Raw genomic sequence first — 13,540 nt, forward strand, 5'->3', positions numbered from 1 at the left:
TAATGAAGAAAATGGAAAAATACGTAATGAAGAAGAACAACTCACTGATTCCTTTTACAATGTATTTATTATTATTATTATTATTTTATGTATTTTCTTTGTAAATGCTGCAATCAAAAGAGAAAAGAACAAGATGGGAGAGAGAGAAATTTGGAGGAAAAAATAGAATATAAATTTCATGATGTCATCAGTTTTAGTGGTTTTCTTATTAAAATCTAGACTCTTAGATGGAACCAATTTAAGGGTCATAAACATGAGTTAAAATTGAGTAAAAAAATATTGAGTCCCTAGAACCGGACCCTAATCTGTTTTGGCTTGTTTGCTTCTTGTAATTGTTGTATCAGTTAATGAATATAAAAAGTTAAAAAAAGAAGAAAAGAGAATTTGGTTGGGAATGAAGACCATCTTGCCACACATTCGAGAATTGGGCTTGGACCACACTCCTTTTCGGTTTGGAACACAAGTTGCACTCCCGCCTTTCTTTATTTATTTCTCTCCACTCACCTATATATATGAACAACAGCACTCTTCACTTCTACTCTCTCTCTCCTCAAAGCCCTAAAAACCTCGCTTTATTTATTTTTTTTCTTTCTTTCTTTCTATCTCCTCACGTGCAAACCTCGTGACACCATGGAACACTCCATTAACGGCGGCCGAGGTTCAACAAGCACTAACAATGGTGTTGACAAAGGCGTTGACTTCGCCAACTATTTCTGCACGTATGCATATCTCTATCATCAGAAAGAGATGTTATGTGACCGTGTTAGAATGGATGCTTATTACAATGCTGTTTTTAAGAACAAAGAACACTTCTTTGGCAAGGTGAAACCTCTTTTTGAGTCTGGGCTTTCTTTAAAAGTTTAAAAGAATGAGTTTTATGCTTAAGGTGGAATGGAACTAGTGTTATTGTGGCCGTGCTTGTGTTTTAGGAGTTAAAGTTTTGAACTTTGGGGTTTGGGTGTTGTTCAATTTTGAAAACTATGGGTGTGTATTGGTTCGTTTGGTCAACTTAAGTCAGTGTTTTTAGGAGAAAAATGAAGTGTGGGGTTACTTAATATCCCGCTTTAACTTGATTAGAACACTGTGTTTTAAGTTTTAAGTATTTATGTTTGTGTTATTGGGAAAAAATTAAGTTTGGGGTTGCTTAGTATTAGGAAACCGTGTGGGATTGAAAGGTTTATAGCTATATTTATGCATTGAATAACGTAGAACAGTTTTTTTTCTCTTTATTGTGCTGTTGTTTGTGATTTGAGTATTTTTTACTGGAGTTGGGTTGGGCTTGATTTTAGTAAATTGGCGAAAAAGACTGTGTTGGATGTAGGAACAGGTAGTGGCATTCTCGCTATTTGGTCGGCACAAGCCGGTGCTAGAAAGGTTTATGCTGTTGAAGCAACCAAAATGTCTGATCATGCACGTGAACTCGTTAAAGCTAATAACTTAGAAGATGTTGTTGAAGTGATCGAGGGGACTGTGGAGGATATTGATCTTCCCGAGAAAGGCAAGTAATATATTCGTCTGAGTTCCAAGTCATAAAGATCATGAAGAGTTATACTTGTGAGTTCTATGTTAACAATTTTGGGGTGAACTCCATTGGATTGTGTACAATCGAACACATTCCTGCAACGACAGTAGGAAGTTGAAATGTACCATAACACGGGAGTCTATCTCGCGCTTCTGAACGATCTTTTAATGCATTTGATGGAGTAAATTGAAATTTAGGTCTGTTATTTAACAATTGTTGATATTATTCTGAACATTATCTTTCTTGGCCAGTTGACATAATTATCTCGGAGTGGATGGGGTATTTTCTTCTGCGAGAGTCTATGTTCGATTCTGTGATCTGTGCGCGTGATCGCTGGCTGAAGCCGACCGGAGCAATGTGAGTTGTCTATGCTTTGTTTCTTATATAAATTTTGCAACCTCCTTCTTATTTGTTACTTGGTAATGGAGATAGAATAAGTCATTGTAGCTTATTTAACTCGTTACTCTGGCCTACCGGGCAACATTTTTTTCTTTAGTCTTACTCTGACCTGGTCTGTCAAGTAACTCAGCTTTTCAATTAGTTGGTAGCTCTGTTGCATGGGTACGCCCTAATTTCCTCTGTATCGCGTACCCGTGTCCGCAAGACACGGGTACGGACACGGACACGGACACAAGCAAAACAGACCCTAATTCTCAGATCTCACCGTGTCCAAATCGTCGTACCCGTGTCCAAACCAGACACTCCATCCCGTACCCATGCAACACAGGTTGGTAGTATTGCACTTATCTTGAATTTAGCTGCGGCGTAAGTTAGTCGGTCTTCGAATCAGAATCAGATAATAAAAAAAAATATGAACCTTGGTCAATGAGAACACGGCTAAAAAATGTGAACCTTAGTTAATGAGAACATGGCTAGGTGACAGATAGTAGAATGAAGGCCTTCAAAAGTTTCAGTCAGAATGGAACTCATGTCAGTGATTTTATGGTCGAGTATGAGAACATATTCTCAAACCAGCAGCCCTATAGTGTCATCAATACTGGAAATATTAGTGAGAATCCCTTAACTGTTTTCCCTTTCCATGGGTGGTAGATAAGGGACAGATTGTAGACTCGGGTTGGAAACTGAATACTTGTAATTGTTTGTTTCTCAGAATTATTTATTCAAGTTGGTGTTGGGAACTTTCAATATCCAATCCCTCTCTTTTCAGTTAAATTGATAAAAACAATACTTGTTGAAACAAAGAAAACAACATAATAGAATGTGCGACAGAGACATCAACTGCGAGGATTGAAGGAACAATAAAAACTCTATCACAGCATGGAAAATTACTAAAATGGTTTATATTCACATCCATTCTGGCATTTACTTCCTCAAATCTCAACTCTGACCTCTGACTAGTTGTAACTTGTATACTGCCCAGAGCAATTCAAAACCAAAGTGTTGATCTTAACGTTCATACAGATCTTGTAGGAAGATATCTCCAACGTTGAATATTTTGCCAGCTTGGTGTATCAAATTTAATTAATGCATGGAATATTCTTGTTAGTCACACACTTTCGTTAAATCCAAAGCTGAAATTGTGAATCTTGCTGATTTTGTCAACTTTTGAGGATGTTATGTGTATATTATTTATTAATTCGTGATGGGATGAATGCTTCCTGGAAGCACTTATGAGACGACAAATGGTTAGTGTTAAGGATCCCACAATATCGTTGAATCAGTTGCACTCCCTGCTTCCACTCTTTCATGGAAGATAGCAAGGGATTAAATAAATGTGTATACTGTTATCATGTAATTCTATTAGTTTACTTTCGCAATGTGAGGAGTGATTTTTATCACTTTCCTTTTTCCTTGGTTTTGTGTGCGGTGTTCTTCATTCAATTGAGTTGTATAATTGTAGTTCTACTGAATGTGAGGCTTATATTTGTGCTCTTCAAGCTTGTACTTACTGCCAGTGATGTTGTCTATTGAAGTGCACAATTGTTTATTCAAGTTCTCTACATGTACTTGATTGGATTAATTTTTGATTTCCTAGGTATCCTAGCCATGCCCGTATGTGGGTAGCTCCTATCAGATCTGGGCTGGGTGATCAAAAGACCAGTGACTTTGAATCATCTATGGATGACTGGTACAGATTTGTTGATGAGACTAAAACGGATTACGGTGTTGATATGGGTGTTCTGACAAAACCTTTTAGTGAAGAGCAGAGAAAATACTATCTGCAGGTATGTAGTAAATTTGTGGTGTTTTGGTTACAAGATATTTGAAATAATTATGGATTTTATGTTGTCTTATATGGCTTTTCCTTTCAGTTTTGAATTCTTTTAGTTACAAATCACTCTGTTTTCTCTGAAATCAAGCGATACTTTAACCTCTGCAATCAATAGCTTGCCTAGGTGTGATTTATGCCGCCCCCCCAAGTAAAATAAGTTATAAAGTGAATAAATAAAAAAGGCAAACTAATCCAAACTTTGGACATTCCTAGAGTCTTCTCATCACCAAGATTTGAGAACCAAAATTACATGCTAAGCTGTTCACTGTAAAATTTACAGACATCAATGTGGAACAACCTGCATCCCAATCAAGTTATAGGGGTGCCCGCCATTATCAAAGAAATTGATTGTTTGACAGCAACTGTCAATGAAGTTCTTAATGTGAGAGCAAGCTTTTCATCGTCAATCACTTTAGATGATACAAGGTTTTGTGGATTTGGCGGATGGTTTGATGTCCATTTTCGAGTAAGTTAGCATGATTACTTTTTCATGTTATTCAACAATATGTGATCTCAGATATGGACCTTTAAAATGACATGCTTGAATTGAGTTATTCTCTATACAGGGAAGCAAGGAAAGTCCAGCTAGGCACGAGATCGAGTTGACAACTGCTCCTAGCTTGGATAATGGGACACATTGGGGACAGCAGGTTTGTAATCGGTGCTAAACATAAATTACTTTATGCGGTCTTATTATTCCACCATTTAAGTGTGGGTTAAAAAAAAAAAAAAATAGGAACTTAATGGAATTATTTTTTCTACTGGATAAAATGTGATAAACTCATGAACAGTAAGTGAGAAATTTATCAATTAAACACATGTTAGTTTATAAGTTCTATTTAGGCCGTGTTTGCATGAACATATTAAATAGCGTAAGCCTATTTAGGTGATGTGTGTATTGTGTTTGGCCCATGTTTACATTTACAATTGAATGTATCACGTGCAGTGGCGGAGCCAGGGTACACCGTACACCCTGGTGCACCCTCACTTTCTCAAACAAAAAAAAAAACTATTCATGCTATTCCCGTGTCACTAAAACCCAAGCAAATAGGAAAAGAGAAAAACCAAAAAGACCCAAAAACAGTTACCCACTACTGGCTATTAAATTGTTGAGTATTCGCCGAGTAATCGGTGAGTACTCGCTGCTTAGCTAACCGACCGACTAACAATTTAATCCCCGATCACAATCGGGCTCGATAACTCCCCGAGTACTCGGCCGATTAGCTGAGTAATTATGTTCACTATTTTAACTATTTCAATGTTAAACATTGAACTCGACATTTCACCGATTCGACCAACCCTCGATTCTGTAAAATTCTACACTTTAATCATATTTATTTTAGTGGATTGAATGTTTTAATTGTTTATTGATTAATTGGGTTCTTAATTGGCTTCATTATGTTGGTATTTCAAAGTTAAATATATTTAATAAGTATTTGTAAAGAAATATAGTGTTATGAAAAATCGCCCGATTAATGCCGATTAATCCCTGACCGTTTACACCTACTCGCTACTCGCTCTTCTAGCGACTGAGTAAATCCAATCCAACACTCTTATTCTTACTAGTACCTTCGGCATTGGACTGACCACCTCTAGAGACACAAGATAATGACGATTCTGGTCGACTTTCCATGTTCTTTAATTATTTGAAATGTGTCGTCATTGCTAGGCAAACGAACACATGGATCACATCCTTGTTCATTCTCAATATTTTTTGTTAAATACATGTTGATCCAATTCCAGAACTGGATTCCTTCAAATAAAAAAAATCACATGGAGACTCTATCTCAAAACCAATCTTATCTTATCTCATATAACAACATTAAACAAAGAATTTTCATCATATTTGAAAACCAAGAAATACCAAGCACATAAATAATTACACTCTACGAAAGCATCCCGCCTTTTTTCCTTTTTATAATACATTTATTGCTACCATTTTATATGAATTTTGATATTTATCTTATACTTGTTTATTGATTGTGTTTGAAATATTAGTTTTAAAAAAATGAGTTTTTTTTTTTTTTTTATGTTTTGTTGTCTGGGTGGCTCTCACCCTCACTTAATTTCCTGGCTCCGCCACCACGTGCACATAAAACGGCCTTATGTTTACATTTATGAGTAGGTCTTTGTCTTTTGGGAATCCTTTGGGGTGTTTGTATGAAGTCGAGTATTTTCTTGCTAGTTAGACGGGATAATTTTGTAATTATTATTTTAAAATCTATCTATCTATCTGTATCTATATTTATAGTGTATTGCAGAATTCTTCCAAACTCTTAGACAGTGATGCCTATATTTATGGGTGAACAGTGCACAAATGTCACCAAACAATTGCTATCCTCATCTTGAGGTCGGCACTACATACATACACCCCCCCCCCCCCCCAAAAAAAAAAACACACACACACACACTATTATGGTGTTGGAAAGGTCGTTTATTGCTCCAGGATGGGCAAGGAGTCATTGCAAAGTGCCTATTAAAAGTATCTTTTGTCGTTATTACTCAGTTATGAGTTTGCGAGCCTTTCATGTACATTTGGACATATTAGTTCCCATCAGGGTATGGATTTTTTTAGGAGGGTTGTTTACTGTTGTGGATTTAGCTTTCTGAGTTCGAGCTCCTGTCTGAACCAGATGCACCAATGTGTTTTTTTCACTTTTTCTTAGATTTTCCCTCTTTCAACTTGGTAGATGCTTTAAATCCTAATAGTAGCATATGTTGGAAAATGTGACAAGTAAACCTTCCTTCTCATCCTTCTAACAATTTTCGTTACTCTTTTGATACTGAACAGGTATTCCTCGTGCATCCTCCTCTTCGAGTTCAAGATAGCGATGAATTGGTTGTTTCCTTCACAATGACTCGTTCGAAAGAAAATCATAGATTAATGGAAGTTGAGTTCAACTGTGACATGAGATCATCATCTGGGAAGCAGATCCGGCCCTTTGCAAAGAAGTTTTTCATAGAATGATAGAAGGAAAAAAAAATCTGATCTTTCGTATGGTGAAACTATTACAGGTAAATCCACTATTTTCCTAGTCAGCTGTGTCATTCATAATCCCTGTTTATACAGTGCTTATCATGCCTTGCAATGTGATTCATATAGTGTTGAACTACATTAGTTTTATTCAATTTCACCACTCCCTAGCCATAAACTAATAGAACTTTTGGAATGTTAGCTGGAAAGCAGAAATCACGAAAGCTCAGATCACAAACCCAAAGGGGAAGGGAGGAGAAAGAGGATCGGAATCGGGCCTTTGTTAGGCATATTTAATTATCTACTTATTTTACAATTTAGCTTATCCAAAAGCAATAGTTTTAGCTTTTGAAAAAGTCATCTTCCAACAAGACTGTTTTTTGTATCTTCTCTTAAAACCTAAGTAACACTAACGCGGGCAAGACTATCGGTATCCGACACGGGCTTGAACTACAGAGTATTGCAAAATACCAAAAATTGAGGTATATAACCTTCAATATGTCCGTGTGTTGTATCTGACACACAGACACACACATATATCTACATCGAGCTTTAGTGTGAAAAAGCTTTCCTTATTTCTGCTTTCCATCTGATTGCTCAAGCGGGGCGTTAATATACGTGGAACTGCGGATTGATGCGTTCCTTTACATGCTGTATTGCTGTGTAAGCTGTGGCAGAGCAAAGTCACTCAAATGTCTATAAATGTCCTTTTTCTTCTGGGGTAACCCTATGTAACATCATCTGGGCTTGTTTGCTGCATTTAATACCTGGTGAGGCGGTTTGGTCAATGCAGTGCTTGCTATGATGGAGATTGCACACTATTTTGTCCTTCTTATCCCTTGTTGGTGTTGCTTGTTTTCCTTTTAGTTTGAATTTAGTTTAAGTGTCTAGGGTGTATTGATCAAAGCATAGTACAAAATATCGTGATATAATATCGAGATTTCAACAAAAGATATGTAAACATTGCGATATATTGAAGATATTGTCGATATTATTGATATTTTAGGATATATTGTGATATTTGGAGATATTTGGCGATATTTTGTGTAGATAACAATTTTATTTAATATTTATCATTATATTTCAAATAAATATAAATTATTTTATGATATTTTATGATATTTTGGATAAATCTACGATATTTGCATATGAAACAATGTCAAATATTTCCAAAGAGAGAGATATATCTACGATACATATCTATAAATCAGGAATTGATATTTTGCCATATCTTGATATTTTGTACTATGGATCAAAGTACTGATCCAGAAACAGATAAGCCATGGTGTGGTTATAAATGATCACCCAAACTGCTATGACCTCTATAATCACCGTACTCCTCGGTCATCATTACCAATATTGGCTCCATAATAACCATTTAATCATTACAAATCTTCACCTTCTGAGTAGAGATATTCAACCTCCATCTTTAATTTGAAGCACTTTTTACTTGGGTAACCTTGAGAAAGACCCTTGGATCTATGAAGGTGAGGCGGTGAACCTAGAATTGAGAAGGGATCAAACAGGGACCGATGAGAAAGACCCTTGGACCTAGAATTGAGAAGCAACCCATGAGAAGGGACCGATGAACCTAGAATTGAGGGATTACTTTTGGGAGTTCCAAACTTATTTTTTCGTATACTTGATGAAATGCGATTCAGTCCGGTTAGAACTCGAAACTTGAGGAAGTCATATTGCTACTCTATAAGAGGAAGTAAATGTATCCCTGACAACAATGATTGAGAACTTGAAATGTATCTGTCTTGTACTTATTACCCCGTTTGATCATATACTTAAATTTATAAAAATAAAAAATATATTATTATTATTATTATTATTATTATTATTGTTATTATATTATTACAATTACTTTTATTTTTTAAATAAAAAAGAAAGAAACGGAGAAAGTGTTGCACCGAAGTATACGAGAGCCGGTGAAAGATAGATTCTTGAATAATCCACATCACTTGGTTCTATTGTAACAGATACATGAGATATCTGTTGGTGTTTCATTTTGTTCTGGACTTTTGATGCATAACTTGTTTGTCGCAGTGTTAACTTAGAAAAGTATTTGTAAGGACACTAGTATTTTTAATGTTCTTCCATCGATTCTTTCCACTCTTTGCAGATGAGGAGACAAACTTGTAACCTGTACGTTTAAATGCGGAAGCAATCAAAGCTTGTAACCTCTAAGTTATAACGCGGGAAAAACAATTGAAGCTTGTAACATGTAAGTTATAATGTTGGATGCAATGGACATATCTTGGACTTGCATCTGTATATCTCTTTATCTTGGAGGTTTGGTGGTGTGTTTATCTGTTGGAATTGGAGGGATCAAGTTATTTACTGAAAGAATGCAATTTTGTTGTATTTTTAGTGGTTTGAACCCTCATGCTAACTATGTGAATTTTTTTATTTACCAATTTTGTGATAATTTCTCGAATTATTTTTCTCCCAAATGACAAAATGCAACAATCATCTCCTGTCAATTATGTCAGGTTTTTTGTTTACCCTTCCAGAAGGTTAAACTTTGTGTGTGATGTTACAACTATTAAACTAGCTTCTGAACCCGTCCTACGAACGGGTGTTATTATATTAAATTATTTTAAAAAATATTAGTAATTATTCATAGCTATGAGATATGTAAATTATATTAATTATTTGTTCAAATTTTTTGCACTACTCTATATTAAAAGAAAATACCAAATCTTAGTAAAACCTATCGATTTTTTTTTTATTGTTATGTTTAATAATAGAAGCTTGATTGATTTTTTTTTAGAATGTCTAATGTGGTGAAGATGATATTGAAGCTACTTAAATAGCAAGTCATTTACAATCATAATAAAATAATTATAATAAACACTACTTAAAATGTAAAATTATACTTGTCGAGATATTATATTCTCTATATATATAATACGACTATGTTTCAATGTTAATTCAATGCATTTGCATCAAGTTTTTGATTTTATGTTAATTATTTTTTGAGGCTAGTTCAATGTAGTTGGTTCTAGTTTTCGATTTCTCATTAATTATTCTTTGAGGTTAATTCAATGTAATTGTATCAAGTTTTTGATTTCCCGTTAATTATTTTTTGAGGTTAGTTCAGTGCAGTTGCACCAAGTTTACGATTTTTCGTTAGTTATTCATATAGGTTAATTCAGTGCAGTTCCATATAGTTTTCAATGTTTAATTAATTACTCTTTGAGATTAGTTAATTGCATTTGCATCAATATTCTAATTTTCCGTTAATTGATCTTTGAGGTTAGTTTAATACATCTACATCCAGTTTTTTATTTTCCGTTAATTATTTTTCGAAGTTAGTTCGCATCTAGCTTCCAATTTCCAGTTATTTATGCTTTGAGGGTAGTTCGATGTAGTTACATCTGGTTTTCGATTTTCAATTAACTATTCTTTGAGGTTATTTCAATGTCTTTGCATCCAATTTCTAATTTTTCGTTAAATATTCATCAAGGATATTGCATCTAATTTTTTATTTTCCAGCCTGTTAGTTAATATATGATTTTAGTTTAATGCAGTTGCATTCAGTTTTCGATTTTCTGTTAATTATTCTTTGAGGTTAGTTCAATACAGTTTCATCCAGTTTTCGATTTTCCGTTAATTGTTTTTTTGAGGTTAGTTTAATGCATTTGCAGCAAGTTTTCGATTTCCGTTAATTATTTTTTTTCGAGGTTTGTTCAATACTGATTTAAATCAAATTTATGATTTTCCGTTAATTATTCATTGAGGTTAGTTCAAATGCATTTGCATCCATTTTTTGATGTTTATATATTCGTTAATTAGTCTTTAGATTAGTTTATTGCATTTGCATCCAGTTTCTGATTTCTCATTAATAACTCTTTGAGGTTAGTTCAATACATCTGCATCTAGTTTATGATTTCTGATTATTTATGTTTTGCAGTTAGTTCGATGTAATTTCATTCCGTTTTCTAATTTCCCGTTAACTATTCTTTGAGGTTATTTATATTTCAATGCATTTGCATCCAGTTTCTGATCTCCCGTCAATTATTCTATGAGGTTAGTTCAATGCAGTTGCATTTGGTTTTTGATTTCCTGTTAATTATATTTTGATGTTAGTTCAATGCATTATTTGCATCCAGTTTCTGATTCACCGTTAATTATTATTTGAGGTTTATTTGTAGCATTTTTGCATACCGTTTCCGATTTTTCGTTAAATATTTTTCAAGCATTTGCATCCAATTTCTAATTTCCCATTAGTTATTTTCTGACGTTAGTTTAATGCAGTTGCATCCAGTTTCCGATTTATAGTTAATTACTTTTTGAGTTTAGTTTATTGCATTTGTATAAAGTTTCTGATTTCCCGTTTATTACTCTTTGAGCTCAGTTCAATGTATTTGAATCCACTTTTCGATTTCCTTTTAATTATCCAATGTGGTGTGTAATACTAACTTTCTACTTATCCATCTATAGTGTCCTTGCAAACATGACATAAAAATAAATTATGTTTGATTTACTATATGAGATCATCAAAGATTATCCAGTTCCTGATTTCCTGTTAATTATTCTTTAAATTATATACCTGACTCACTATGTGGGATCTTCAAAAATTATCTACGAACAGGTCTGTCATATTAATTATTCTAAAAAATATATGCAACTATATATCAATATATGTATAACTATTATATACAAATATTATATTGCTTACTCATCCAAATTTCTTATAACATGAAAACTCCACGTACTCTCTATTAAAAAAAAAAAACTCACCATTGATAAAACCCTTCAACTTCATTTGTTGTTTAATAATAGAAATTTGATTGAAGTTTTATGAGATTGTCTAATAAGATGAAATTCATATTGAAGCTACTTGAATAGCAAGATGTTCCCAATTATACGAAAAAAGATAAGATAAACACCATTTTAAATGTAAAACTATACTTATCGAGACATTCCCACAACATATAATATAACTATATTTTGAGGTTAGTTCAATGCATTTGCATCCAATTTTTGATTTTCTGTTATTTATTTTTTAAGGTTAGTTCAATGCAGTTGCATCAAGTTTCCGATTTATTGTTAATTATTCTTTGCAGTTAATTTAATGCATTTGCATCCAATTTCCAATTTTCTGCTAATTATTCTTCAAGCTCAGTTCAATGTATTTGCATCCAGTTTCTGATTTCCAGTTAATCATTTTTTGAGATTAGTTTAATACATTTGCATCCAGTTTCTGATTTCTTGTTTATTATTCGATGAGGTTGCATTTGCATCTAGTTTCTGATTTTCTGTTAATTATTGTTTGAGATTAGTTCAATAAATTTGCATCTAGTTTCTGATTTTCCATTAATTATTTATTGAGGTTAGTTCAATGCATTTGTATCCAATTTATTTTTTGAAATTAGTTTAGTGTAGTTGAATCTAATTTTCGATTTTCTGTTAATTATTTTTAAATATTAGTTTCACGCATTTGCATCATGTTTCCAATTTATAGTTATTTCTTTGAGGTTAGTTCAATGCAGTTGCATCCAATTTCTGATTTTCCGTTAATTTAATCTCTGTGGGTTAGTTCAATGTATTTGCATCCAATTCCTGATTTTCTAATAATTATTTTTTGGTGTTAGTTCAATGTATTTGCATCTAAGTTTTGATTTCCCGTTAATTATTCTTTGAGGTTAGTTTAATGCAGTTGTATCAATATTCTGATTGTCCATTAATTAATTTTTAAGATTAGTTTAATGTTTGCATGTGCATCCAATTTCTGATTTTCCGTTAAATATTATTTGAGATTAGTTCGATGTATTTGTATCTAGTTTTATGTTTCTCATTAATTGTTCTTTGACATTAGTTTCATGTAGTATTATATATATTTTAAAATATTTGTTATTATTTTTTTTTAAAAAAAATTGATATTATATAGTTTGTGATGTTGTTTTTTGTATAATTTAATTTTTCACATGTAATTTGTCTTGGTTTGGTTTGGTATATAATTTATTTAAGCCCAACGTCCATTTTAACTAAATCAATAGTTATATAATCTATTTAAGCTAACGTCCGTTTTAACTGAATCTCGTTACTCCGCTAAAATTGAGAATTATAAAATTCATAAATTTAATTAGAATATGTTGTAATTATTGTGACATGTGGTTTTTGAAATCCTTAACTATGACTAAATGTCTAAATCCCACAATAGATGACACCTCAAATTGATCCAACTTTATTTGTTAGGCCCATATATATAGTGCATACAATACAACTTTATTTGTTTTGGGTGTACACTATTTTATTTTATGATTAGTTTACTTTTTTTTTTTTTTTTTTTTTTTTTTTTTTTTTACATGTGTGGTTAACAAATGCATAAAGCAAATGTTCAAGCAACTCAATTCATTTTTTCTTTTGTTCTTTCATAGTTTCATTATTATTTTCTAGAAAGAAACTTTGTTATGTTAAACTTCATCTGAGATTAGTGTGGAAGCTATTCTTTGTGGCGTAAGGGTTTTAAGAAAATCGTTTTTGGTTGAAAATATTGTTTTTTGCAATTTAGTTATTTTTATTTTTATTATTTTTTTCCGTAATTAACTATATTGTTTAGGAAAAGTTGGAGACTCTGTGAAACTCTAGATGAGATTTAGAAAAAACTAAAGTCTGTGTGAGTGCTCCAAAAAATAAATTGGTGAGGGTATAACTATAATATATATCTAAGAATTTGAAATTTCTATTTTTTCGTAATTAGTATTAGTGTTTACAAAAATTTGGAGACTCTATGAAGCCTTGAAAAATAGAGCCAAGAGAGTATAGCTATAATATATATCTGAGTGCTCCAAAAAAT

The 13,540-nt window shown here is 32.8% G+C and overlaps 1 protein-coding gene across 2 annotated transcripts; it reads left to right on the top strand.

Annotated features, from left to right (window-relative positions):
• The first annotated feature begins 524 nt into the window (after window positions 1-524).
• Window positions 525-9,172, top strand: PRMT10 (protein arginine methyltransferase 10). Of its 2 annotated transcripts, none has more exons than XM_086602408.1 (8): window positions 525-822; window positions 1,306-1,498; window positions 1,774-1,879; window positions 3,519-3,708; window positions 4,036-4,221; window positions 4,322-4,405; window positions 6,547-6,770; window positions 8,858-9,172. In XM_086602408.1, the coding sequence occupies exons 1-7, from the start codon at window positions 631-633 to the stop codon at window positions 6,721-6,723; spliced, it is 1,128 nt and encodes a 375-aa protein (XP_086458534.1). In that variant the 5' UTR covers window positions 525-630; the 3' UTR covers window positions 6,724-6,770; window positions 8,858-9,172. The 2 variants fall into 2 exon arrangements, with proteins under 2 accessions (XP_086458534.1, XP_086458535.1); XM_086602409.1 differs by lacking the exon at window positions 8,858-9,172 and adding an exon at window positions 6,932-7,767.
• The last annotated feature ends 4,368 nt before the right edge of the window (window positions 9,173-13,540 follow it).

Source organism: Coptis chinensis, chromosome 3 (assembly GCF_015680905.1).
Source record: "Coptis chinensis isolate HL-2020 chromosome 3, ASM1568090v1, whole genome shotgun sequence".
Taxonomy (NCBI): domain Eukaryota; kingdom Viridiplantae; phylum Streptophyta; class Magnoliopsida; order Ranunculales; family Ranunculaceae; genus Coptis; species Coptis chinensis.